Source organism: Mus caroli, chromosome 7 (assembly GCF_900094665.2).
Source record: "Mus caroli chromosome 7, CAROLI_EIJ_v1.1, whole genome shotgun sequence".
Lineage (NCBI taxonomy): Eukaryota > Metazoa > Chordata > Mammalia > Rodentia > Muridae > Mus > Mus caroli.
The window spans coordinates 93,429,881-93,454,460 of NC_034576.1; the positions used below are offsets into that span (position 1 = coordinate 93,429,881).

The 24,580-nt window shown below is 42.6% G+C and overlaps 1 protein-coding gene across 9 annotated transcripts in view; it reads left to right on the plus strand.

Moving 5' to 3' along the window:
* The window catches only part of Sytl2 (synaptotagmin like 2), a 107,156-nt gene that overhangs the window by 48,683 nt on the left and 33,893 nt on the right, over positions 1-24,580 (plus strand). For all 9 annotated transcript variants that reach the window (XM_021166379.2, XM_029479599.1, XM_029479598.1 and 6 more), the window contains exons 3-6: positions 7,640-7,791; positions 9,538-9,670; positions 20,973-21,054; positions 22,540-22,654. In XM_021166379.2, coding sequence (XP_021022038.2) covers positions 7,640-7,791; positions 9,538-9,670; positions 20,973-21,054; positions 22,540-22,654 — 482 coding nt within the window. The remainder of the gene's footprint in view (positions 1-7,639; positions 7,792-9,537; positions 9,671-20,972; positions 21,055-22,539; positions 22,655-24,580) is intronic.

A 24,580-nucleotide genomic window follows, 5' to 3' on the forward strand; every position in this document is an offset into this window, starting at 1 on the left:
GGGAAGGGAAGGGAGAAAGGGAGAGTGATTGAGGCAGTGTTGTTATATAATCCAGTCCGACCTAGATTTTTAAAAAATAAGTAGTTCATGTTTCTGAATACTTTCAAAATTGCTAGGATTGGCTTTAAGAGAAAAATTAAAAGTGCTCTTCAAACAGGTCAAGTTTGCATTTGACTTGGATCCTTCAAAGAAAGTATCAACTTGACCTATTGCCCTTTTTGATTGGAACCCAAATATTCTCTGTCAACATTCCTACCACGATCACTCATCTCCATGGTAGAAAGAACACTAGAGCATGCTGCTGGATAACTGGACTTAATTCTTCACTGCCTCTTCTAGGTCCTGGGTTCTGCAACCCACTGTCTCTGTAGTCATGGGCTTTGAGAGCAGAGAAAGGGTTCCTGAATATTAGTTAGCAGTTTTAGCTTACTGGTTCCCAATCCAGTTCTCCAGAAGGAATAATAAGCTGTGTGCTTATTTTTGGAACACTGGGACTACAAATGATGGGCTTATTTGACTAAATATTAGTGCTTTATAAAATCACTCAATTCAAGTGCGCTAGCATGCCTGATTATTGCTACTAAGGGCAGTAAACAAACAACAGTTTTATCAGGTTATAAGGGGCTTACTATGCTCCGCACCTCTCACAATTTTGTACTCTTTTGTGGAGTCAAGCAATGGAGTGGTATATGATGACCCCAGCTGATTGCACGTGGAAATTTACTATGTGACAGGTGGGTGACTTGCCCAACTAGTAGGTGTCACGAAGTAAAAATCAAACCCTCATCTCTACTGTTTCTCCTCCCGAGACGCACCAGTGGAGAAGGGGACTTCAGTCATGATACAAAGCTGACATGGAGCTGTGGTCGTGAGAATGGGATCATGCCTTCTCCTATGTCACTTACAACACTCTGTGGGGTCCCCCCACAAAGTGTGTCAATGATCCATCCACAGTTTACAAACCCTTCGCTGAACTTTACCCTCCTGCTTCTTGTAACAACCTTGAGCTTTGGCAAGGCAAGGACTGAACCAGGCACTTGGGAACAGAGCTCAGTGAGGCCACAGCCTCCAAGTTAGTGCCATGTGTTCTTTGGCAGCCTCTCCTTGGGTCTGCTGTTTTGGAAGGGCCAGGCAGGCTTCTGAGGATTTCTGGCACTGATGTTTTATTGCTGTTGTAAAGAGGATGAAGCTTAGAGGTGGCAAAAATTCTTGTGTAATTCTAATTACTAACACTTCCTGGACACCTTTCTAAATAGACACCAAGAGTTTCTTGGCCATGGGCAGGTACGGGACCTTATGGATAGAGATAGTATGCACTGGAAAGGTGGATGGTCGCAGGAGTATGTACACTTCTGAAAGGGCTTATTTGATGTGTTCCACACAAGAAGATTCTTGCTCAGGAACCAAGTTGCTTTTGGGTGAAAGGGACTTGAAGGGATGGTCCTGAATCCCTCCTGTTTCTGGGCCACGACCTGGTCTCTGATTTCTGAAAACGATCCTTCTTGGGCTTTGGCTTAACGGCTCCTTTATAAGCCTTCGGAGTTTATCTTTCCTCTTTGGTCAGTTAGAGCTAGATAGCTCTTGCAAGACTTGTTGTTGATCTGCTTCGGCCATTTTACCGACAGGCAGGATGGCAAAGCAGGGAGAGAGGCAATGAGTTTCCCAGGATCAGACAACTGTTCTGTGGCAAAGCCATGATCTTGGTCCAGCACATTATGTCTTATGCTGCCCATTGAAGATTTTCCTGCAGAACTGAACATTGAGAGTTCAGTAATGATACAGGGACCTTGGAGTCAAATCTCACCACCAGCAGTTAACCATCTGTGGCTTGTTAGGGCAAGTCACTTCACCTCCCTTCCGAGCCTCAACTCAGACCCAGAATGACCAGGTCCCGACCAAGCACTTTTAAAAATGCTTCTTCCTCTCCCTGGTATGCAAAGGTGGCAGGGACATTTGAATCCTCCTTCACACAGCTTGAGCCTCTCAGAAAAGCACAGAGGACGCTGGTTAATAGTGTGATTCCTTATCAGGGGATTACTTCCCAAAGTCTCAACGATTTTTAATACAGTAAAATTGAATTGCATATCTTATAAATGAAGAACCTGCCCTTGAGAGTGATGTGAATGGTATTTCAAGATGGTTGAAGACATGACCCTTAGGGAATTTGCCATCCAAGGATTAAACCCTTCGTTTAAAGGATTATTGATTGGAAATTTAAAAATTTAAAGTTTGTTCTCCTAACATGATTTTACAGCTTCAGTTCTCCTTGCTGTCTAAGAAAAAGCAATGATGTGTTAATTATAGTTAGCAGCATTAGAGAAGTAAGCCTGCCATTACTATGTATTCTGGAAGTGTGTAGGGTATGTGTGCACATGTGGCATATGTGTGTGTGATGATATACATGTATAGATCAGAGAAAACCCTTGAGTACTGGCCCACCACTTGCATATATGTTAAGGCACAGTCTCTTGTTGTTCACCACTAAAGCCATCAGGATGGTATCCTATGAGTGACTCTCCTGTCTTTATTGCCCATTTTACTATAGAAATATAGGACTTATAGATGTGTGCTTCTGTAATCAGCTTTGTGTTGGTTTTGAGGATTTAGGACAGACACCCATACTTGTGTGGAAAGCGGTTTTCTCACGGAGCCATCTCTTAGCCCCTTCCCGTTCCTCATTGTGTAGCTCAATTGTGGTGTAGTCAAATTGGGGTTCTCCTTCCATCTCAGCTCCTTGTGTGCTGAGATTCCAGTTGTGAATGGCTTTCATATGTTAATTCTTTATGGCATCTGGAATACAGCCATCCCATAGGCATGATGATGACTACAGTGGAGGGCTCTTGCATTGTTGTCTACAAGACCAGGCCCTGATTCAGAACCCTTGTTAGTAAGGCTAGAGACAAGGTTTATATTCTTATTAAAGCTGGTTTGTCAGCTTTTCATACATCTACTGCTTTGAAGTGTTCATATTCCAAATCCATGCAAGACACTTTGGGGATGATATAAGTCATATGTTGCCTTCCACACTGACTTAATGGATGATAAAATGAGTATCACACAGGAGACATGCCCAGTTCCTAAACCACCTAAGCTATTAGTGGTACAACATGGACCTGGACCCAGGAGAATATCCTTGTAAGATCTCTGGGTTGTACATGGGAAGGCAACAGCTCCAGGTTACCCTGGATGCAGATCTGTCTTCTGTGCTAATTTTACTTCAGTCACAAGCATTGGGCTCAAGTTACTATCACCTTGTGTCCATAACTTCTGAATGGAGATGTTTGATAGGTAAACAGAGAAGCAGACATCAAGATAGATGTTTTTCTCTTCCACTCTGTCCCTCTGTCTGACTCTTCCACCCTTGAGGGGGAACATTACTATACACACACATGTGTAATTTTAGACTTTTATGGTTTGAAAATGACACACTGCCGAGGTGGCGTTTCCTGTGCTCTGCGTCACCCTGCCAGCAGGAAATTGCTGTCCGTATCTGTCTGAAAACCACCCCAGCACCACATCCTGACCCCCATATGCATACAACCACATCTACAGAGATGGGCCTTTTTTTTCTTCAGTAGATTCCATCTCAACCACCACCACATCATATGATTCTCAGCTGCTTTTTTAGTATGTTGCTTCTTTTAAAGTAAAGACAGTTTTCATTGAAGAATTAGCTTCCAGGACTTCTGGTGGCAGTTTCCCTGAAAGCAAAGTCCTGGGGGCTGCGGCATTCAGGGAGTTCCACAGGCATCTCTCTTTTGTTCTCAGAGTGGTGTAGTCCATCCTCCTTCCACAGATGGGAAAATAGAGTGGAAGAGAGTGAGCAGCCTGCAAGATGACAGCCTTGCTGGTCCACCAGGAAAGCCCATGTGCATTCCCACTTTGTGCTGAATCTCAACAGATTATGGGCATCTGTGGTCTGCCCACATCCCCAAAAATGTGTTTCTTATCATTTTAAGGGGCATTTCAATTCACTTTCTTTCTAGGTCTGTTGATTTCTAGACTCTCCATCAATGCATGAGAGTCCCTTGGTAGAAAGAATAAAGTGTGACAATTACCTTAGAATCCAAAATCTTGTTAGGCTTTCCCAGGCAATGCAGGAGAGGTGAGAGTCAAGCTATCTTCTGGGCCTGGCCCTGTGCTACCTTGGGCAAGACTTTTAACTTCTCTGGATTTGAACCATCTCATATAGAAAATGAGGTCATTTTTAAGTCACAGAATCTTATCATCTTTCCTAAAATATATTGGGGGTGGTATTGAGAGACAGAAAGAGTGAGATGAGATGTCATGCTTGTACAGGAGACTGTGTGGAAGTTAATGGAAGCACGGAGTACACTGGAGTGATTCACATAGCCTGTGCTGTTTGTGTGTGCACCAGAGCCTTGCAGCCAGTTATTAAGAGAGGAGACCAAGGTTGCAAAGACCTCCAAAGGCTCTATCGCAAAGTACTTTTCAGCTGACAAAAACAACTAGAGGCTTGCTCTGAAAGGATGACAGAGCAGTGGCTTTTCTGGGTTGAGTGATGTTCTCCCATCTACCTGCCCACCAGCAGGTATCTTCTTTGTGCTAGTGTGCATGTATAGAGAGGGTGGTGAGCAGAAACAGTGTTAGTCCTAAGAAATCTACCCTTTCCCCCTCAGCTAGATGGTACAGCAGTTAGAAAATCCAGGGCTAATATGGCTCATTCAATTATAGTTCAGAAGAAAGGAAAAATAACAGAGCTATTAGAAGAGAAGATGTTGGTACCATCACAGTGGGGTCATTCAAATGACTGAACTTAATTCTGATATTACACATAGGGAGTCATCTTCAGAATATTACATGTGACCAAGATAAAAGAAAAAAAAACAGAGAATATTAAAACCTACAGCAATAATCATCTTAGAAAATGCAAAAGTGGCCCTCACTAAATTTGAAAGAATTCTTATTCTTTTACCACATTCAAACAAAAGAGCCAGAAACCCTGTTCTTACCACAATGCTGACTAACTGCTTCTGGGGCCATGTGTCTGTGAGGGTGTGACTCACATAGACTCGGTGCCATTTGTGCATACACTGGGGCCTTGCAGATGCTTATTAAGATGAGAGGAGACCAAGGCTGCAAAGACCTCCAAAGGCTCTATTGCAAAGTACTTTTTGGTTAGCAAAAACAATCTCATGAAGAGAAACCGGGAGTCGCTGCTATGAGGGTTTGTGGTACACCAACAGACTACCATATGTCATGGTGTGTTTTTTCCTGTTCTGAGGAGAGATGAGTAGTCCTACCTCATCAGAAACCCTGCCACTATGGTGGCCTCTGGTCCCCTGAAACTTGACAGTGATGGGATCTTCATTTGTATCTTTTCTTATTCAGACCACTGTGGCTGTTGAGCACTTAATTGTTCAATGACTTACTCAGCAAACAGTTACTGGGGACCAACCTTGTGCCAGTCTCTGTACTTCATGGCAGAACTATAAATGGTGATAAGGATACAAGCCTTATCTTTAAGGAGCTTGCATCCACAAATGACTGAGTGAAAGAGATGTGTAAACAGAGCCTAGGAATACCGTGTAAATGAGGAAGGGTGGTATTGTGGGAACAAGGAAAAGGACAGTGTGTCTTTGTGGTGCTCAGGCTGAGTCTGCAGAAGCAGCAGTGGGAGGAGCAGCTGGACAAAGCCACGCAAAGATGTGCAGAGGTCATCGGCCTCTTTACAAGAGCTGGGCACTGCTAAGTACGTCCAGGCAAGCATGCCAATAAATTATCTCAAAAGTCTTCAAAAGTAGGTCTTATCCTCCCCATCTTTACAAGCAAGGAGACTGAAATATAGGATGGTTCTTTACCCTTTCCATTGTCATGTTTAGGTGGAATTCAAACTAGGCTTTGGTCCTGTTTGGGAGAGCCTCCAGAGCCTATAGTCTCAGCCAGACATTTCTACCACTAATACCTACAGATAACAGAAGAGCAGTGTCAGAAACAATAAGAAGTTGAGTGTGCTGGCAACTGGGGCTTGGGAGTGCCTTCTGGGAAATAAATCCAAAAGGTGAATTCCCGCCCTCTGCCAGCATATCGTGTTTAAGGCATTAAGCAAATATATGTGGAATGAAGACCCTGCTTCCAAGAGCCCAGTCTGATCATGAATAGGTAGATTTTTTTTTCCCTTCTTTAATTGGACAGAACTGTGGTTCTTCTGGAAGGAGAAAAATTAAGAACTACCACCAGCAGCCCAACAGGGACTGTGTGCTTGATCAAAAGCCTTAAGCAATGAGCAAACAATCTGAAGCACTTGATCCTTTGGTGGCTCAGGCCTGGGAAGTCATGATGCTGTCCCAGTCAGGATTTGTAGATAGCCTATTGTGACAGTGTGTGACTAAGGGATGTGATGAGAATGCTCGGGGCAGAACCACTTCTTCCTAGCTGATCAGGAGAGGCAATTCTAGAGGAGAGTTTATGTTTGGTAGACAAAGAACCACTTCCTTGAAGCATACTTAAGAAAGAGGAGGCCAGGCCCCTCCAGCTCCTTCCCTTTCCACCTGTGCCTATGTGCAGCCCTCATCCCCAGTCCAGCCATTATGAGCCCTACTCACATTACCTGGCTAAGACAGACTTGATCATAGACAAGGAGCATCTAAGCTTGAATGAACCCACTTGGATTTGTCTTTCAAGAGTTCTCAGTTTCCCAAGGGCTTTTCATTGGATTTTACTGAGTGTGTCTCTAAGAGGATGAAGAGACAGACTTGGAATTCTCACTTTATTGACTAGATGGATGTGAAGGTTAAAAGACTCATTGATTCCAACACCTTTTCCCACAACCAGCAGAAATTAGGGATGCTTTAGGATGGCACCAGTGAGTTTGTTATTTAGGTTTCAGTTGTTCAGTGAGTGTGAATGATAATGGAACCTTTAAAAGCAACCTCTGTACTGATGGGACTTGCCTGAACCTCCTCTGTTTATCCTGCCTCAGCACACAGAACATCATGCCCCCTCCCCTTCCAGGCTTTCAGGATAGTCTCTTGAGAAACTCATTTCACTGAGAAGGGAAGAGCCTGGGAACTGCTCATCACACACTAGTCCAACAAATGCTTAATAGGCCCTTGGCGTGTGCAGAGATGGATTATGTGTTTTAATACAATTCTCAGGGAAACCCTATGAGATGGGGGTATTTCCCCCATTTTGCAGGTGAGGAAAATGGCCAGGGATGCGTTCTCCATCATTCCTCTCTAGTGTGCCCATTTGACTAGAGAAGACTGCAACCAAGATGTGATTGGGCTCTTGAGAAATGTCAGGCAGAGCAGTTAAGAGCACCTGCTGCTCTTGCAGAGGGGACTTGGGTTCAAATCCCAGCACCTGCAACTCCAGTTCTAGGGGGACTTTTTCTAGCATCTGTTGGCAATAAATATCCATTGTGCATCTACTTACATGCAAAACATTCATACACATAACAATAAAATCTTTTTTTAAAAAGTGCCTGACATTTCTGATTAGTTTTTTTTTTTAGTCAAAGCAGAACATTTGTAAGTCATCTTGGAAGTTTGTGGCACATAAATTAGGAAGAGCTTCATTTTGCCTGTGTATTTACAAATCTCTTCATGTAGTATCACAGTGAGCTCACTTATTTACTGTGTGTTCTCAGACAAGTAAATTTCTTTTCCCTTTGCAGACATCTGCCTGAAAAAATTAAGGATGACCAACAACTAAAGAATATGAGTGGCCAATGGTTTTATGAAGCTAAGGCAAAAAGACACAGGGACAAAATCCATGGTGCTGACATCATCAGAGCATCCATGAGAAGGAAGAAGCTCCCAGCGGCAGGTGAGGTCACAGCTGACCTTTGTTTAGGATGGAGGGTGGGGAAGGGTGTGAGACTCTTCACTGAAATATGCTGAAGGAAATCAACCCTGGCTATGCTTTGCATAGTGTATGGCCTTCTCAGTCAAAATCCTCTTGCCTTGAATTTGGATGGATGAGGGCAGGGCTAAGTAATTGGCTGTAGAGGAAGACAACTGTTTGGGTACCACCTTTAAATGTAGTAGCCTTGGTGCTTGGGGGATTATGAGTAATGTGCATGTCTTTCTTTGGCTTTGTGTGTGCGTGTGTGTGCATATGTATGTGTCTGTATGGATCACTGTGTGTGTGCATGCACATGTGCATATGAAATCAGGTCTGATACTCAATGATCTTGAATGTGATTCTTCTTCAATCATCCAAACACATCACTTAAAGGACTATTTTGTTTAGAATTCTTTTTATTTCACTACTTCATTTTGTCTGCGTAACTCAAGATTAATCATTGTAAAACTCTAGGTCTAGCTTATAGACAAAGAAAAATAGCATCTTTAAGGCATTTGATATATAATGAATGTTAATTATCTGTTTTTAACTGTAGAAGCAATTTTGTAAGATACGTATACTTTTTCTATAAATATTATTGGGCAATTAGGATTAACTTGCCAGCAGTCATACTATTACTAAATGGCAGAGCTAGGAGTGAAATCTTTGGACTGTGTCATACTTATTTCAGATAAGTTTTTGACCTCTAAGCATGTAAAGTGTGCTGCCTCCAGCTCTCTTGGTTTTCAAGCATATTCAGCTCAGAAGAAATCTTGGGTGGTACTGGCTAGTACTGTGGTTCCATTTGCAATCAAAGATGCTAGACTTGCTAGACTGACCTATGGCAAGTTCAACAGGGGATAGATTCCACCTTGGAATTCATTTAGAAATTGGAAGCCCCAACATTGTCCCATCCTAACACTGATGAACATGTTCTTGGCATGTACAATGTGGCCTTGGGCAATTTTCTTGAGCTTTTTAATATCCAATTTCCAAATTTATAAACTTGGACAATACCTTTCACCATATAGGATAATGTCCACACACACAAAAAAAAAAACAAAAACAAAAAAAAACTCAGCACAGTTCTTGGTCATTAATCACCACTCAGTTGATGCTAATTACAGAGATTCGGGAAGAGAGTGCTGAGTATTGAGAGGCAGGAAACCTTCCTGAAGATGTGGCACAGAGGTTTTATGGGGTGATGACACTCAAGCAGTGTGGAGTGGAGAACTTAGAATTTGGATTTGTGGACAGACCTATGGGGCAGGAGAGGCACCGGGAAGGGACCTCCTAAATTAGGATCGTTTGTTCACCTTTGTACCACAGAGTCAAGCATTGCAGTTAGCTGGTGATTGGGACTGAGTTAATGCTTGATAAGGATCCCACTTATCAAGCATCTCTTGCCTAAGGATATCCAATCCTGGCTCCAATTCAGGTCAGATTAACCTAAAGGAGGTTAGAACTTTGCTTCATCAATATCTAGGGTGCCTGTACCTTTAAAGGCACGCTTATCCTTTTAGGAGACTGGAAAGCAAGGATCTAAAATCAGGGAAATCTACTAACTTCTCTCACAACTATCATTTTGGTCCTGAGACCCAGTGGTCATCTTGGCAGTTGGGAGGCCTGAGGTTCAGATTTAAGCCCTTATTGATAGGAGCCACCGAGAAGGGTATAGATTATAGCATAGAGAGGTAACCTTTCTATCTTTACTGTTTCCTGTTTCAGCTGAGCAGAATAAGGACACAGCAATGAGGGCAAAGGAGAGCTGGGTGAATAATGTTAACAAAGATGCTGTCCTTCCTCCAGAGCTAGCTGTTGTGGAAGAACCAGAAGATGACACAAGTCCCGCAGGCCCAAGGTATGACACAACTTGTGGGTTTCATGGCTTGATGTGTTAGGTGGGCAAATATAGGCTTGGGGTACAAAGTCAGGACAGGACTCATAGGATTGAGGCTGAGTGATGTTTGGGGAATTCTGGGGTCTGGTGGGGACCTAGACAAGCTTCTTTCCTAGCTTTCAGAATTTGCAATTCATCTCAACCTTGGGGTCAAAGTGTCGAATGGCTGTTTCTTCCATTACCAGGAGTGGTGGGTTTTTATTTGTTCTAAAGATTTTCTTAGGGTAGGGTAAAGGAGTCTGCGAGTGCTACAGTTCATTTCAGGAGACAGATGAGTCCTGATCACACTGTTAAATCTGGTGAGTGAAAGATGCTGAAGGACCTGAAGGACCAAAACCAGGCAGGACAGACAGGACTGATAAAGACTGATCAGAACTGGCTCAGATCAGTGGGCATGTAGTATATAGCAAATACCCCTTTAAAATGCATTCTCCTCTGCATTCCAGTATTGACTTCTGGATGCTTTTATTCAAAAGTTTTGGATGACATTTGTTGACCTTTGCAAGAGGTAACAAGCTATGGGACTATGTTGCTCCAAAACTTTGGGGACTTATTCAGTTGCTTTTAGGTACTTACAGGTATTCTCCTTAGCATCTTTCTCTTGAGGTCACAGTTAATACCTTTTGGTGGGAAGAGAAATTTTGTTTTACCTCTATGGGCTCAGTGGAGACAACTCACCTCAGAACCTCATACTGGCATGAAGACAATGTCTTTGATGGTGGGACACATTAGTCTGAGACCAAGGCACTGTGGAATCAGAGATATTTACAACAGTCTAAAGGCAAAGAAGGCTGAGCATCTAAGACCACTACCAATGGGCAGTTCAGAGTCAACTATGATTAAGTCATGCCATGTGAGAAATGGAATACTGACTCTAATAAGGTGACTGTTAATTACCCACTTCCCATGAGTGATGTGCTTCACTGTTTTCCTCCAGGACCATTTTTAATTTTCTGTGTCATCTATGTTTGTCTGCCATGTTGGCTAGAGGTTAAGGTTTGGCTTGATATGTGACCTTAAAGTAGTATCTTTAATTTCTTAAACCTTTACCTCCCCCGCTATATAACAAGATTAATAATCTCCTAACAGAGTTATTAGGAAACCAAATAACTAGTAAATGTAAAATTCTTTTTTAACTTAATTAATTACCTTTGTTACATGCTGATCACAGATTCCACTCCTTCCTCTCCTCCCAGTGTTGTCCTCCCTCCCCTATCCAGTCTGCCTTCATTTCTCTTCAGAAAAGGGCAGACCTCCCATGTATATAAATCAAACAGCATATCACATTGCAGTAAGACTAAGTGCAGATGACTAAGGCTAGATGAGACATCCCAGTAGAAGGGAAGAGACCCAAAGGCAGGCAACAGAGTCAGAGACAGCTCCTACTCCCATTGTTCGGAGTCCCACAAGAAGATCAAGATCCATAACTGTAACATATGTGTAGAAGGTCTACATAGGTCCCATGCAGGCTTCCTGATTGGTGATTCAGTCACTAGGAGCCCCTATGGGCTCAGGATAGTTGAGTCTGTGGGTTTTCTTGGGATGTCCTTGATGCCTCTGGCTCCTACAATTCTTCCTTTCCCTCTTCCTCAGGACTCCTCAAGCCCAACCTAATGTTTGGCTGAGGGTCTCTGCATCTGTTCCCATCAGTTGCTGGGTAAAACCCTCCTTGGTGACAGTAAATGCAGAACTCTTACCGTAGCTCATAGCATATAGTATGCACCACTAAGTAGGGATGACACTCAATATAGCATTTCAAGAACCTCAAGAACTGGTGACACTCTACTCATTCCTCTTGGTGTCCCGCCCCCAACCCCACTGCCTGCTTATGCCCCTGATAGATAAAGTCCTTACTTTCTTTTCTTTTTAAATTTATTCTTCTGTCACAAATTTCATCCTGACCACTGTTTCCATTTTCTCTTCTCTTCCCAGTCCCTCCCCTCCCTCCCCTCCCTCTTCTCTACCCCCAGATCCACTCTACCTTTGCTTCTCTTCAGAAAAAGAGCAGGCCTTTTAGGGATATCAACTAAGCATGGTATATCAAGTTACAATAAGACTTTCATAAAACAACAAGAGCAACAACAGCAACAACAAATAAAGCCAAAATATTAGAAACCCTGGTTAGAAAAGAGATGGTCATTTAGACACAAAAGCAAGGAACTGGGAGCAGATCTTAGAGTCTGGGTATGACAGAGGCTGAGGAGCATGGAGCACTAATCAGTAGAGGGAACAGACAGCATTACAGAAGAGGCAAGGCAAAAAGGAAGCATCAGAGGCAAACAGCTTATCCCACTGTTTGATCAAGCCCAGACTTCCCATTCTGCCCCCCCCCTCCCAGGTCATCATTCCATCACAAAGGACTTGAGAGGCAAAGATGCTCAACTCCTTTTTGTCATGCCCCCTCAGGATGGTGGGCATTCCCCATCTTCCTTCCCTCCTTCCAGGCTAATATCTGAGGTCTGGATGTTCATTGTCTTCTGCATGGCCTCTGACAGACCTTCTGGCTCTTATCTGTGAACTGGAACCAGGTTACCTTACTAGGATGTTGTGAGAGTAACTGAAATGAAACATGGGAGCTGGTCAGCATTTCTTAGGAAGAAGAAAAACTGGCAACTTCCCGATGGCATTGCAATTCTACTGTTATATTACACAGATTAAGTGTGGTTGAGAAGGGCAGCACACAGCTGCTAGGCATGTCTCGGGTGCTTTGCTTAGTTAAGACCAGTTCTATGAGACGTGGCATGGGTGGTACTTCCTCCTCTCCATGTCAGAGGCCACCATTTTTCTCTTGGTGTCAATCTCCTGCAGTGCTACCCCCTTATGCTGTTTAACCTTTGTGAGCTGGGTGTGTTAAGTGTGTTTTGGGGCCTGTGCTTACAGGCTAAGTGGTTTTCAATAGAATGACTCAGCACCTGTCAATATTTTCTTAGCCAGGAGAGAAAAGTTGGGGGATGTGAGGCTGGGCCATGCAGATTTTTTACCTAGGCATGGTGACAAGAGCCTTTATTGTGTGGTAGCCACGAGACCATGGGAGCCCACTCATAAAATGCTATGGGTGATCAGCAAGCAATAAGACATGGGCAGCCACCTGCGTTCTTCATGAACTCACCTTTGTTTACAGCCAGGGCACTAGGAAGCTCAGAAAGGTTTATGAGCAGAGAACATTGTTCCCTGAAGGGCAGCTGGAAATCTGGTCACCAGCAGCTGGAGTCCTGGTGACTAACTTAGCTGGATGGTGTTTGCTGAACTTGATAAACTACAGTGGAGGGCCTGTTTCCTTTTGGTTTTAAACTTGCTAAATATCACAGGCTGATGCTTTCTGTAAAACACAGAAATGAAATACAGAAGGAAAAACAAGCACACAGTAGATCACTGTCAACTGGGCACTTTGAAAAACTGCTATAAATGGTCCTGGGTACATCCTCTCAGTCCATCATGTACTTATGTCACCTTGAATTGGTGATGAGCAGTATGGGTTGCCATTGGGCCATGACCCACATCAGGAACATATCACATCCCCTCCTAAAATCACCACTGAGCATGTGTACACAACAAGCCATAGGACATAGCTTAGTCAAAGTGAGGCATGCAGAATAACGACCAGAGAAGCTCTTCCCTCTGTATGTCAGAGCCCTGCCCATCAGTGAAGTGTAACATTTCCTGTCTGGCGTGGGAAGCCAGTCTTTGTTATCTGAGATAATACTGTGTTCCCTTAAACAGGTATGGAGCCCTGGGTATCACTAAGAGTCTAATAGGTGTCTACCGACCAGAGCCTTTGATGCCTCTGCTACAGGCACTTCTTTAGATTGAATGAACCTAGAAAAGGGTGGACCTTTTCATTTCTCTGTCTGTCTGTCTGTCTGTCTGTCTGTCTGTCTGTCTGTCTGTCTGTCTGTCTCTCATCCTCTCTCTCCTCTCTCTTTCTCTCTATCTCTTTCTGTGTTTGTATGTGTCTCTCTCTCTCTTTCCTTGATGCCACCTTTGACAACGTACCCTCTGATGGTTTATAACTGCTTAATCTCTAGAGTTACAGAGAGGCTAGCTGAGACATCTAAAACAAATATTGCTCAGATGCATTCAAAGCTACCAATTCTCTCTCTCTTCTAGCCTCTTGTCCTCTTCCCTGTCACACACCCTTCAGATGCCTGTCTGTGTCATCCTTTCTCCTGGAAGGATGAATTATATAAAATAAATTATAAAGAATACTTGACTTTCCCCTACTACTAAGCCTATGTATTTATTACTAAGTACTAAGCCTATGAACTTGGAAGTTTCAATCTCCTTTCTTCTTCTCAACAGTCACCTTCCTAAAATGCAAATCCAAACATATTTGTGCCATCTTAGCAGATAGGCCTCTAGCTCCTGTATAGCAAAAAGAAGGCCTAGCAAGGCAAGAATTAGATATCTGACAGGTCCTTGCCCTTGTACCATGAAACTGGTGGTTTATAAGATTTAAGAGAGTTTTGTACAAGGATCTCTATAAAGCTCAAAGTCTTCAACCAAACAAGGCAAATTTATAGGAGGGCCATTAAAAGTAGCACTCACCTCAGTGTCTTGATATCTTGTAAGAAAGGGGCCCAAGAACTAAATGGCATCAATAGAAGTCAGTGACTACTTTCATTATAGCCACTTTGACAAATGTGAACCTAAAAAAAAAGAGTTAGGATGTATAGAATGCAAAGAAAAATAGAATAAAGAGAATATAAATAGGTATGCATGGTGAAGATATAGTCACTAATTCACAAGTTGCCTACATCTACTTTTAGGGTATGTATAGAAATAAGGTATTTAAATATCCATCTTTGTGAGTCATTGAGAGAACCTATTTAATGTCCTGTGTGCATCTAATAGAGTGAGAAGTTCTTTAGGGGCACGAGTTCACTCTTCATTCAGTTGTTTATTCTGTCAGTGAACACTGTAAGTATTTATCATGTACAAGATGGTAGCAGGGAATTCAAAGGTGAATGAGGTTCGCACCTCACTCCCCCAACTTTTAGGAAGCCACTCTCTGTAGAAGGGACTGACTAGAATTGTGCTTGCTACGATCATAGTATTTACTTTTTACATTTATGAATTCCATGCTGTATATTGAACCCAGGGCACGGGACATGATAAACAAGCCCCTTTATCACAGAAGTCCCAGGGTTGCTTTATTTCATTTTATAATTTTTAGAGTCTTAACTAAGTTGTCCAAGTTAGCCTTGAACGAACTCTGTGGCTTAGGCAGATGTTGAATCAGTGAGTCCTCTGCCACAGTTGTCTGAGTGGTTATAGAGTTGTAGCCCTTGACTACCAGGCCTAGCTGGTAGCAGTATTGAAAAGGCTGAGAACACAGCCAGCAGTGCTGATTCTATCCACCATGGGGCTGGGGTGAAGGGATGGTAAGGACATTCTGGACCTAGTCACATTTAGGATGACTCTTATGGGATGATAAGGCTGTATTAGATTGGACAGCTGTTTAGATAGGACATTCTGACATCCCCTGGTTTGCTGGGGAGTGGATGTGATCTGGTGTGGCTGGTCAGGTATGCATGGTAGATAAGTGTGTGTAAGGAAGAACCTAGCAAAGCTAGAATGCAGACCAAGAAGCTAGACTCTTCGTTGTTGTGAATCCACGAGGAGCTACCAAATGATTCTTTTCTCTTCTTAGAGCAATTCTGCGGCAGCAGTGTGCAGACCCGGGCTAGATAGTTCAATGGGGGATGCTGTAGCACTTTAGGTGAGAGATGGAGAGAAACTAATGAGGGAATGGAGACAGGATACAGAATGTGATAGATCTGTAGATCATACTGTGGTATATGTTAGGGACACAGATGTTCTCAATGATGCACACAGGGTTACCTGAGATGCACACAGAGCTACTTGAGCAAAGGTCCTCACAGCGGTCCTTAGCTCTTCTTCCTCCAGGAAGCAGACGATAACAAGAGAGGGACGTTTAGTCCATGAAGTTACTCTTAGTCCCTAGACAAGTGCCAAGCAAATGACCTCTGAAATGAAGGAAGGAAGGAAAGTGAGTGAATTAACAAAAAGAAATAATTGATAAGATCCTGATTATTAAAGAAAGACTAAATGGTGAGGGAGGAGATGGGTGAAAAGACAAATCAGCAAATAAATTGATGAACAAATAAGGTGCTTTAGACTCCACAGGTACATAAATAAACAAACAACAACAATAAAAAATACAAAGAAAGGAAAAGAAAGGAAGAAGAATCTAAAACTGTAGGTAACAATGGAATCAACAGTCCCCAGATTGCATCACTTTGTTTTTAAGAACCTCATTCTTGAGAAGCAGGCTGGATAGAGCATGAGACCTATCATAGGTCAGCTTACACAGGCACTGTGGTGCTTGGAAGGACACAAAAGGATCCAGTAATACAAAGTGTGCACATGTGGGTTCCCAGGCACTGGCGAGCAAGGAAAGATGAAGGAGGTTTGAATGCATACCCTCATAACCCTGAGATTGGAGCATCAAGGAGGGGAAGCTGGAAGGCATGGAGTCAGGAGAGAGGTTGGCTGCTGTCAGGATGCGTACTGTCCATAAGCTACAATCTCTCTGGAGAACGTTTCCAAAATGAGTTGGGGTGGGGGTGGGGGGCAGAGCTAGGCTTCACTATGGTATTTATTTCATTCTCTGATGTTAGCTCATTTTTTTTCTGAATGAAAAGAGTTTGATTGTTTCTTCTGAAAAAAGAGTTTGATTGTTTCTCCCAGCATCCCACTCACCTTTGTTTGGGAAGAATTAGATGCTGTTTTGTATATCGGCATAGGGCACCAAAGTGGCAGCTTCAGAGCCTGTGTTTCCCTAGTGCTCACTCTGCCACCATCCTCCCTCCTACCCTCCGTGGAAAAAAGAGCCAATAAACCCCAACTTCATCGGCAGCTCTGAAATACTATTACCTTACTTTAATGATCTCCTTCGGGAACAGCTTTTCTCTGTGTATGTCCACCTCCCTCTACCAGAAGAATTAGCTGTTTGCTAGAATCCCCAGCAATAGGCTCAGTGTAAGATACAAGCTTGCTCTTGAAGAAAATAGAGATGAGTCCATACATTTGTCCCTCCCCCAGGCCCCTGAAAGTTTGATAGAAAATCCAATAATAAGAAAACTTCATTTCTAAGATGTCTGGCCCACAAAATTATTTATAGCGAGCTCTCAAGAGAATATTTAATCTTATCAGATTTTAGATTTACTCCAGTCTGTTATGGTAGTAAAAGCTCTATAGGCACATCAAACTGCCTTATACTTGGATGGCAACGTGCTCAGGAAGTGTGCAGTGTAGACTGTTATAGTGTTGAGAGAAGTGTGTGTGCTCACAAAAATACCTTAGAGTGTATATTCTAACTCACTTCCTTTGTTTGTCTCTGGATTATTTCTTCATGTGATTTGTTTCTTCTTGAAGCATCGTGGAGCACCACCACATGCCGAACACAGAGCCAGACTGTGAGGGAGGCTACAACAGTAGCCTCCATGGAACTTAACAGCTCCAAAGGAGATCAGGCTAACTTTAAAATCAAACTATCACCTACAAAATTTCTTTCTGGCTCTAGAACTAGGATTGATATCTAGTGTTTTAATCATCTTAATATGCCATTTTTTTCCAAGTGTGACTTCTGGTATCACAGGTCCCTTCTGAAAAGTGTATGGAAGAAGGAAGTTACAAAGCATAGGCTATGGAACTTGGCTTTCTTCCCAGTTTAAAAATCTCATCATGCATTTAGGCATGGTGGCTCACACATTTAATTCCAGCCCTTGGGATGCAGACACGGGTGTACCTCTGTGAGGACAAGGCCAGCTTGATCTACATAGAGAGTTTCAGGACAGCCAGAGCTATGTAGTAACACCCTGTCTCAAAAAATGTCTTCATGTGCAATATATTGAACATCTATTTGTTCATGACACAATCTACCTCTCTCTGGTAGGAGTGGAATTCTAAGGAACAAAATATACACTATCTGGCCATTAAAAGATTATAATTTGATGCAATATAGATCTTCTGTGTAAAGTGTCAATAAAATGTGTAATAATGAGACAAGTTATGCTGCAGGAGGGGAGATTTGCATTTTGCTTGAAAATGACAGGGCTGACTGTGGCAGACAATGCAGTACAGAGTTGAGCGAAAACCACCAAGAGTCACATGAATAGGCCAACAGCTATGTTTAACCAGAGAATGCTAGGACAGACTTCAGTAAGGGGGAAGCTGGCTTCATCTCTAGTAAGTAAAGTTATAATCAGGATGTGCAACTGGGGCCTCTGGAGCCTGGATGCAGAGATAAAGTAGTGTAGAGGCCCTGCTTATCCTTTGGGGTTAGAAAATGGGACACTTTGCCCCTTCTTAGAATTGGGAACAAAACACCCATGGAAGGAGTTACAGAGACAAAGTTTGGAGCTGAGATGAAAGGATGGACCATCTAGAAACTGCCATACCTGGGGATCCATCCCATAATCAGCCTCCAAACGCTGACACCNTTGCANACACTAGCAAGATTTTGCTGAAAGGACCCTGATATAGCTGTCTCTTGTGAGGCTATGCCAGGGCCTGGCAAACACAGAAGTGGATGCTCACAGTCAGCTATTGAATGGATCACAGGGTCCTCAATAGAGGAGCTAGAGAAAGTACCCAAGGAGCTAAAGGGGTCTGCAACCCTATAGGTGGAACAACAATATGAACTACCCAGTACCCCCAGAGCTCGTGTCTTTAGCTGCATATGTATCAGAAGATGGCCTAGTCCGCCATCATTGGGAAGAGAGGCCCCTTGGTCTTGAAACTGTATATGCCTCAGTACAGGGGAACGCCAGGGCCAAGAAGTGGGAGTGGGTGGGGAGGGGAGTAGGGGGGAGGGTATGGGGGACTTTTGGGATGGCAGTTGAAATGTAAATGAAGAAAATACCTAATTAAAATAAATAAATAAATAAATAAATAAGAAAGTGGGAAGGAGTAAGATATAACAAGGACATGTCTAGGGCATGTCTGACCCTTGGGGACAGCCAATCTCCGTGTCTGGGTCAGATCCTCCGATTTTACAGCTGCTTTACTTAATAAAGGAGATCATTTACACTGTGTCAGGCATCTGGTGTGTACTGTTCATCAGATTTCACACTGACCCACTTTATAGGGAATTTCTTACATTTATTTCCCCTGTCTTCCCCTTTGCTTTTGTTCACATCCACGACCTCTTTTTCAATGGTTGTTACCTGTGTGAATAAACACAACCTGTTTGGAATGTTTAATGTTACTTGCATGTATATGGTTTTAGGGTTGGCCATTATTGGATAACTAATTGGTGTACTCTTCCCTGGGGAAGACTATCTCTCTTGCTCTCAGCATTTCTGCATATGGTAGGCTTTGTATGAATGGGCTTTCCCCATTCATGTTAGCATGGCTATTGGAGCTGTTCTTGTTCAGCTCACGCTTCAGCAGCCACTCTGGTAAGACTTCAGTGGGTGTAGCCTCTGACATTTCTAGGAGACACAATCTTATAACAAACTCCCTCTCTTATAGTCTTTCTGTCCCCTCTTCCACAATGATCCCTGTGTATAAGGTACAGAAGTTGTGTTATCTATATATCAGTTGGGACTGGGCTGCACAGTTCTGCATTTTGACCAGTTATGTTTTTCTGTAATGGTCACTGTCTGTTGCAAAGAACTTTCCCTGGTGATGGATGAAGGATAAAGTTATATGTGGGTATAAGGACAAATAGTTAGAATGTAGTTAGGAATTGTGCTAGTTTAATAGGGTGACAATTGTAGGTTCTCCTCAAGGCCCATGGTCTCATTAGCACTGGGTAGTTGGCTAGGGTTCCCCTACTGACCTCTTAAAGTGACACTGGAGAGAAATGGCCTCTCAGTTCTGAGGTGTTGGCCTTTCATGTGTGGACACCAAATTCTATCAGTGGCCATGCTTCTTTTTGACAACTTAATTTGATTTTGTGTCCACCTAGTACAGGAATAGATTTCCTATCAATCAAGTATGTCCAGATTGTGGTTCCATTACAAGTTCTTCCTGTGTTTTCCACTTCATATGTCCTGCCTTCCCCTTTCTTTGGCTTTGTGTGACAGGGCTGTAAATGACACCTCCTCCCATATACTTTCCTTTTGGATCAATAAGGAAGGTGATGGAAGGAAGGATGGCTTTCTTAAGAGCTTAATGTGAAAAAAAAAATAGCAGTTCAAATACAGAAATGAAACCACAAATTGCTAGCCTTGGGGTTTAGTGGCAGCAATCTTTGGCAAGGTTCCATGACCCTAGAGTGAATTGTTTCCTTGCCTGGGTTTCTGTTCTTCTGCCATGAGGGGAAAAGCCATCCCCTTCAGAGGATTTTTCCAAGCTCCTGATTCTGATGTCACTCAGAACCGGTAGAGATTGACAGGGAGCAGCGGTTCCAGCCAATAGTGACTTCATTTTTTTTATGTCTATGGCAAAGCTCCCTGGAGCGAGCCTTCTCAGCAAGCAGATTTCCCTCCTGTCCTGGGATTCTGTGACCCACTTTTCTTCTTACTTGTAGTCAAGGGAGTGACCTGCTCAACTCATCATGCTCTGGGAACTCTTTGTTTACTTTCACCCCGGGGGGGCTGTGCAGCCTTTGGCAAGGGCATCATGGTTTAGAAAATCCTGTGGACTTCTTTCAAATAGCTGACGTCATCTACCCACCCCCCACTTTCTCAATGGCCTTCTGGTACTTTTCTTTTTGTACCGGGGTAAGAACTCATCTATTAACTTGTTGGGACGATGGTCATAAGAGATTGCTGTAACCCACTAGCTTTTGTGTATAGTTATCTGACTTGGTCATTCTATCTCCTTGGCAGGTCACTTGCCTTATCCAGTCTCTGCTTCAGTTATATTTTATATGTATTAGGAGGAACACTGCCATGGGATTAAGATTTTGTGACTTTATTTCAGCCATAAAACCCATTGCTCACTTTCTCACGTGTATCTTATCTTAGATAAGATAAGTTTGAAACGAGTTCATTTCTGCAAGTTGAAGTTGTGAGTAAACCTCTTGTGTGCCTGTACCCTGGACATCTTCAGGGACCCTAGTAGGTGTTTTTGTCTTCTCTCATGCTGCCCTTACATCTTTGTCCCACCATTGCCTTTGTTTTGGTCCCTAATCATGGCTGGAGCCCAGTTTCTTCTCCCTTCTTGCAGCTTGATCTTGTAACCTTCCTCACTTCTCCTGTCTTAGAAGCTCTTTCTTGGCCGTGGAGCCATGATTGATGCCTCCGAACAGGGTGAGATTTTATTTTCTGAGTGATGGTTTCTTTTGCAGTTCCAGTTTGGTGGATCCAGCTTCCAGTGTGATTGATATGTCCCAGGAAAGTACGAGGACTCCAGCTGTGTCTCTGCCCAAGGTAGATGGAGCCCAGATGGTTAAAATCTCGTTATCGGCAAGAGTGCCAAATTTCCCATCATGTTAAAGCAAAACAAAATAGAGACTCCTGTAATTCATTGTATGTATCAGATGTACATAATTTGGGTATTTAGTTTAAGAAGTTACAGCCGGGCGTGGTGACGCACGCCTTTAATCCCAGCACTGGGGAGGCAGAGGCAGGCGGATTTCTGAGTTCGAGGCCAGCCTGGTCTACAAAGTGAGTGCCAGGACAGCCAGGGCTACACAGAGAAACCCTGTCTCGAAAAACCAAAAAAAAAAAAAAAAAAAAAAGAAAAAAAAAAAAAAAAAAAAAAAAAAAAAGAAGTTACTCCGGTGGTGGATAAAGTTGATAATTATTATGTTTGTGTTGCTAAAGGCCCAGCTTTCTTTCTGTCCCCAATAGTTAAACAGTTTAAGGGCAGAAGAGATGGGTGACCTCAGTGCTGAAGAGAGTTCACTGTTCATGCAGAGGACATGAGATTCTTAACTGCCTGTAACTCCAGCTCCAGAGACCCAATGCTTCTGGCCTCTGTGAGCACCTGCATGCTCAGTACCCACCCCCATCACATACACATAATTAAACCTTAAAATTGTTTTTAGAAGAGCCAGGTGGTGACCCATCATTTAACCCCAGGCCTTGGGATGAATAGAGAACAGACACAGTAGGATCTCTGGGAGTTCCAGGCCAGCCAAGGACGCATAGTGAGACTCTGGTAAAAGGTGAAAGGTAAAAAATCCTCTATGGCATTGCCGTTCTTGGGCTATGGAATGTGGCTTGTCCGTTCTACCACGGTCCTTACTTTTAGGCATAGTTTCTCGAATGTCTCTTAGAGGTCTGTTTCCAGGGGAAACTGACTATTTGTAAAACTACAAACAGTAATCATTTATAGTCAGTTATATTAATATGAAAAATCAGAGGCAGGAATATTGTGAAGCCTAAGCCATTGCATAGCCTGAGTAGGAAGGCCCTGTCTCAAAACAGCAACAAACCCAGTCTGTACATACTTAAGCCTGCGTTTTCAGAGTTGTCCATAATAATGATGATGAAGTGCCTCAAGATGACTGAAGCCATCATGCAAGTAACTTTCAAAGAATGGTTATCTAATGTAGTAAGGCATGTGGTAGGAAGGGCCCTACTGGGAATCTGACCCAGTTAGAAAGCTAGGATTTCCTTGCCCTTGACCAGGCCTTTACTATCAATCAGGGTCATTCTTACCAATAAAATGTACTTCTGATCTGACTCAAAGGGCTTTGGCAATGCATATACTTTATATAATTGTCCCTATGTTTTTTGTATTATGTAGAGTAATTTTATGCTAACCAAACTAAACAGTTGCTCTAGGCCCAAACATGCCTAGATTGGAATGGTTAAAGCTATCAAATATGTGTGCTCATAAGCATTTGGTAACACAGGGTCGCTGTTATGACATTTAAACCACGCTTAATAAACACAATTTTCCCCCAGCAAAGGAAGAATCCGTTCAACAGCCCCAAGCTGCCGGAAGATCACTCCTTGCAACAAACCAAACCCGAGCAGTCAAAAACTGGAAAAGCTGGTTTATTTCAGATTTCAAAAGAGGGTAAATATTATTTTTCTGGCCTAGCTATTTTTATCTTTGTTATCTGTGGACAGGGGGAAATGCTCAGAGTTCCTTTCACTAAAATAACTCCCCGGAGAAAGTGAGAAGTCTTGATGGTTTTCTTCTGCTGCTCTGTCCATTGTCTAGATAGCAGGGACTGAATGTCTGCACATTCCAGTCCTGGTGTTGCCACTTGTTCTGTGACCTTCGTGCTCTCAGGTCCCTCAGCAGTGACATGGAAAAGTTTTGGCCCAGAGGCATGCAGTCTTTCACATAATAGTATTGCTTGCATGCCTACCACATGCCGACACTGTTGTCTGTTTAAAAGAAGTTGACAAAAAAAATTTAAAGTGGTCCCAGGAAGAAATGTTAAAGCTTTCTGCTCAGGAGGGTTTGATCACGTGTGTGGTTTGACTGAGCTAAGTTTGTCACTTGTGGAAGTTTACATGCCAGGAAGAGGAAATTCTGTCCCTTCAAAAGCAACTGTAAGGTGGTATCACTCACAGAAGATTAGTCAAAGATGGGAAAGAGTTGGACAGTGATCTAGAACCTTCTATTAGCCTGTCTTAATATGTTTCCCATTGGGTACACTTTACAATACACAAATATCATTGTAGGAAAAAAGCCATTGGAGCATGTTAGCTCTTTTTAAACTTTTTTGATAAGACATTAGTCTTAGGTATTGGAATTTTTATTTTAAACATTGAGTTACTTTTTATGGTTTTAATATATAATTTTAAAAGATGGTGTTTGTATTTTTCTTTCAGCCTCCTTTGAGAAATTTTTAAAAAGTTTTCAAAAATTATTTTATGCATGCTTGGTGCCCTCAGAGTTCAGAAGAGGGCATCAGATTTTCTGGGAACTGGAGTTACAGATGGTTGTGAGCCACCATGTAGATGCTGGGAATTAAACCAAGGTCCTTTGTAAAAACAACAAGTGCTTTTAATAACTGAGACATCTTTCAAGCCCCTTCAAACTCTATTTGTAATGTTTTTATAATCAGTAAAAAGCGTCACAAAGCAAATAAAGCACAGTAATATTTTCAATAATTTTTACATACAAAAATAATACAAAAAATCTTGTTATGACATTTTACACATATATTTCATTGTATCTTGCTTGCATTAATTATTCCCACTGCCTCCCTCCATCCTTCCCTCTCCTCCTTAGTTCTCCAACTTGTGGGAAATAACCTCCCCTTCAGCCTTTATTTCACACACACACACACACACACACACACATACACACACACACACACACACACACATGCACACACACCTTGATTTCACATAAGAAAAATATGTGATATTTTTGCTTCTCTCTATATTTTCATTTTGTTTCTCTTTCCTTTCTCTTTAATCATCTCTCTATATGTTCATAGTGCCTCTTGTACTTTCGCATCCCATGTGTGCACACATATAGAGGTCAGATAGCAACTTTGTGGACTTGGTTCTCTGGCTACTTTTTGTGGATTTCATGGGATTGAACTCAGTTTGCCAGACTTGAGTGGAAGATGCCTTTACCCTCTGAACCATCTTACCAGCTTCTGTACATCAGTTTTAAGAGAAGAGTTTGTTTACAATAATACTTAACCAAATATATATACAATACTTATATGTGCCCTATCCCCACACGTGCAGATCCTCCTTCGTGGTTAGTAGTATCTGCTACCAGAGTGGCATGTTTTTTATAACTATGAAAGTTATAAAACTTTCATGATTTTCATTGCCGTGAAGAGATGCCATGATTTGGAGGCTTGCTTACAGTTACACAGGGTGAGTTCATGACATCATAGAGGGAACATGGCAGCAGCCATCGTGTTGGCACCGAAGCTGGGAGCTATGTCTAACTGGAAAGTAGAGAACAGAGAGAGAGAGAGAGAGAGAGAGAGAGAGAGAGAGAGAGAGAGAGAGAGAGAGAGAGAGA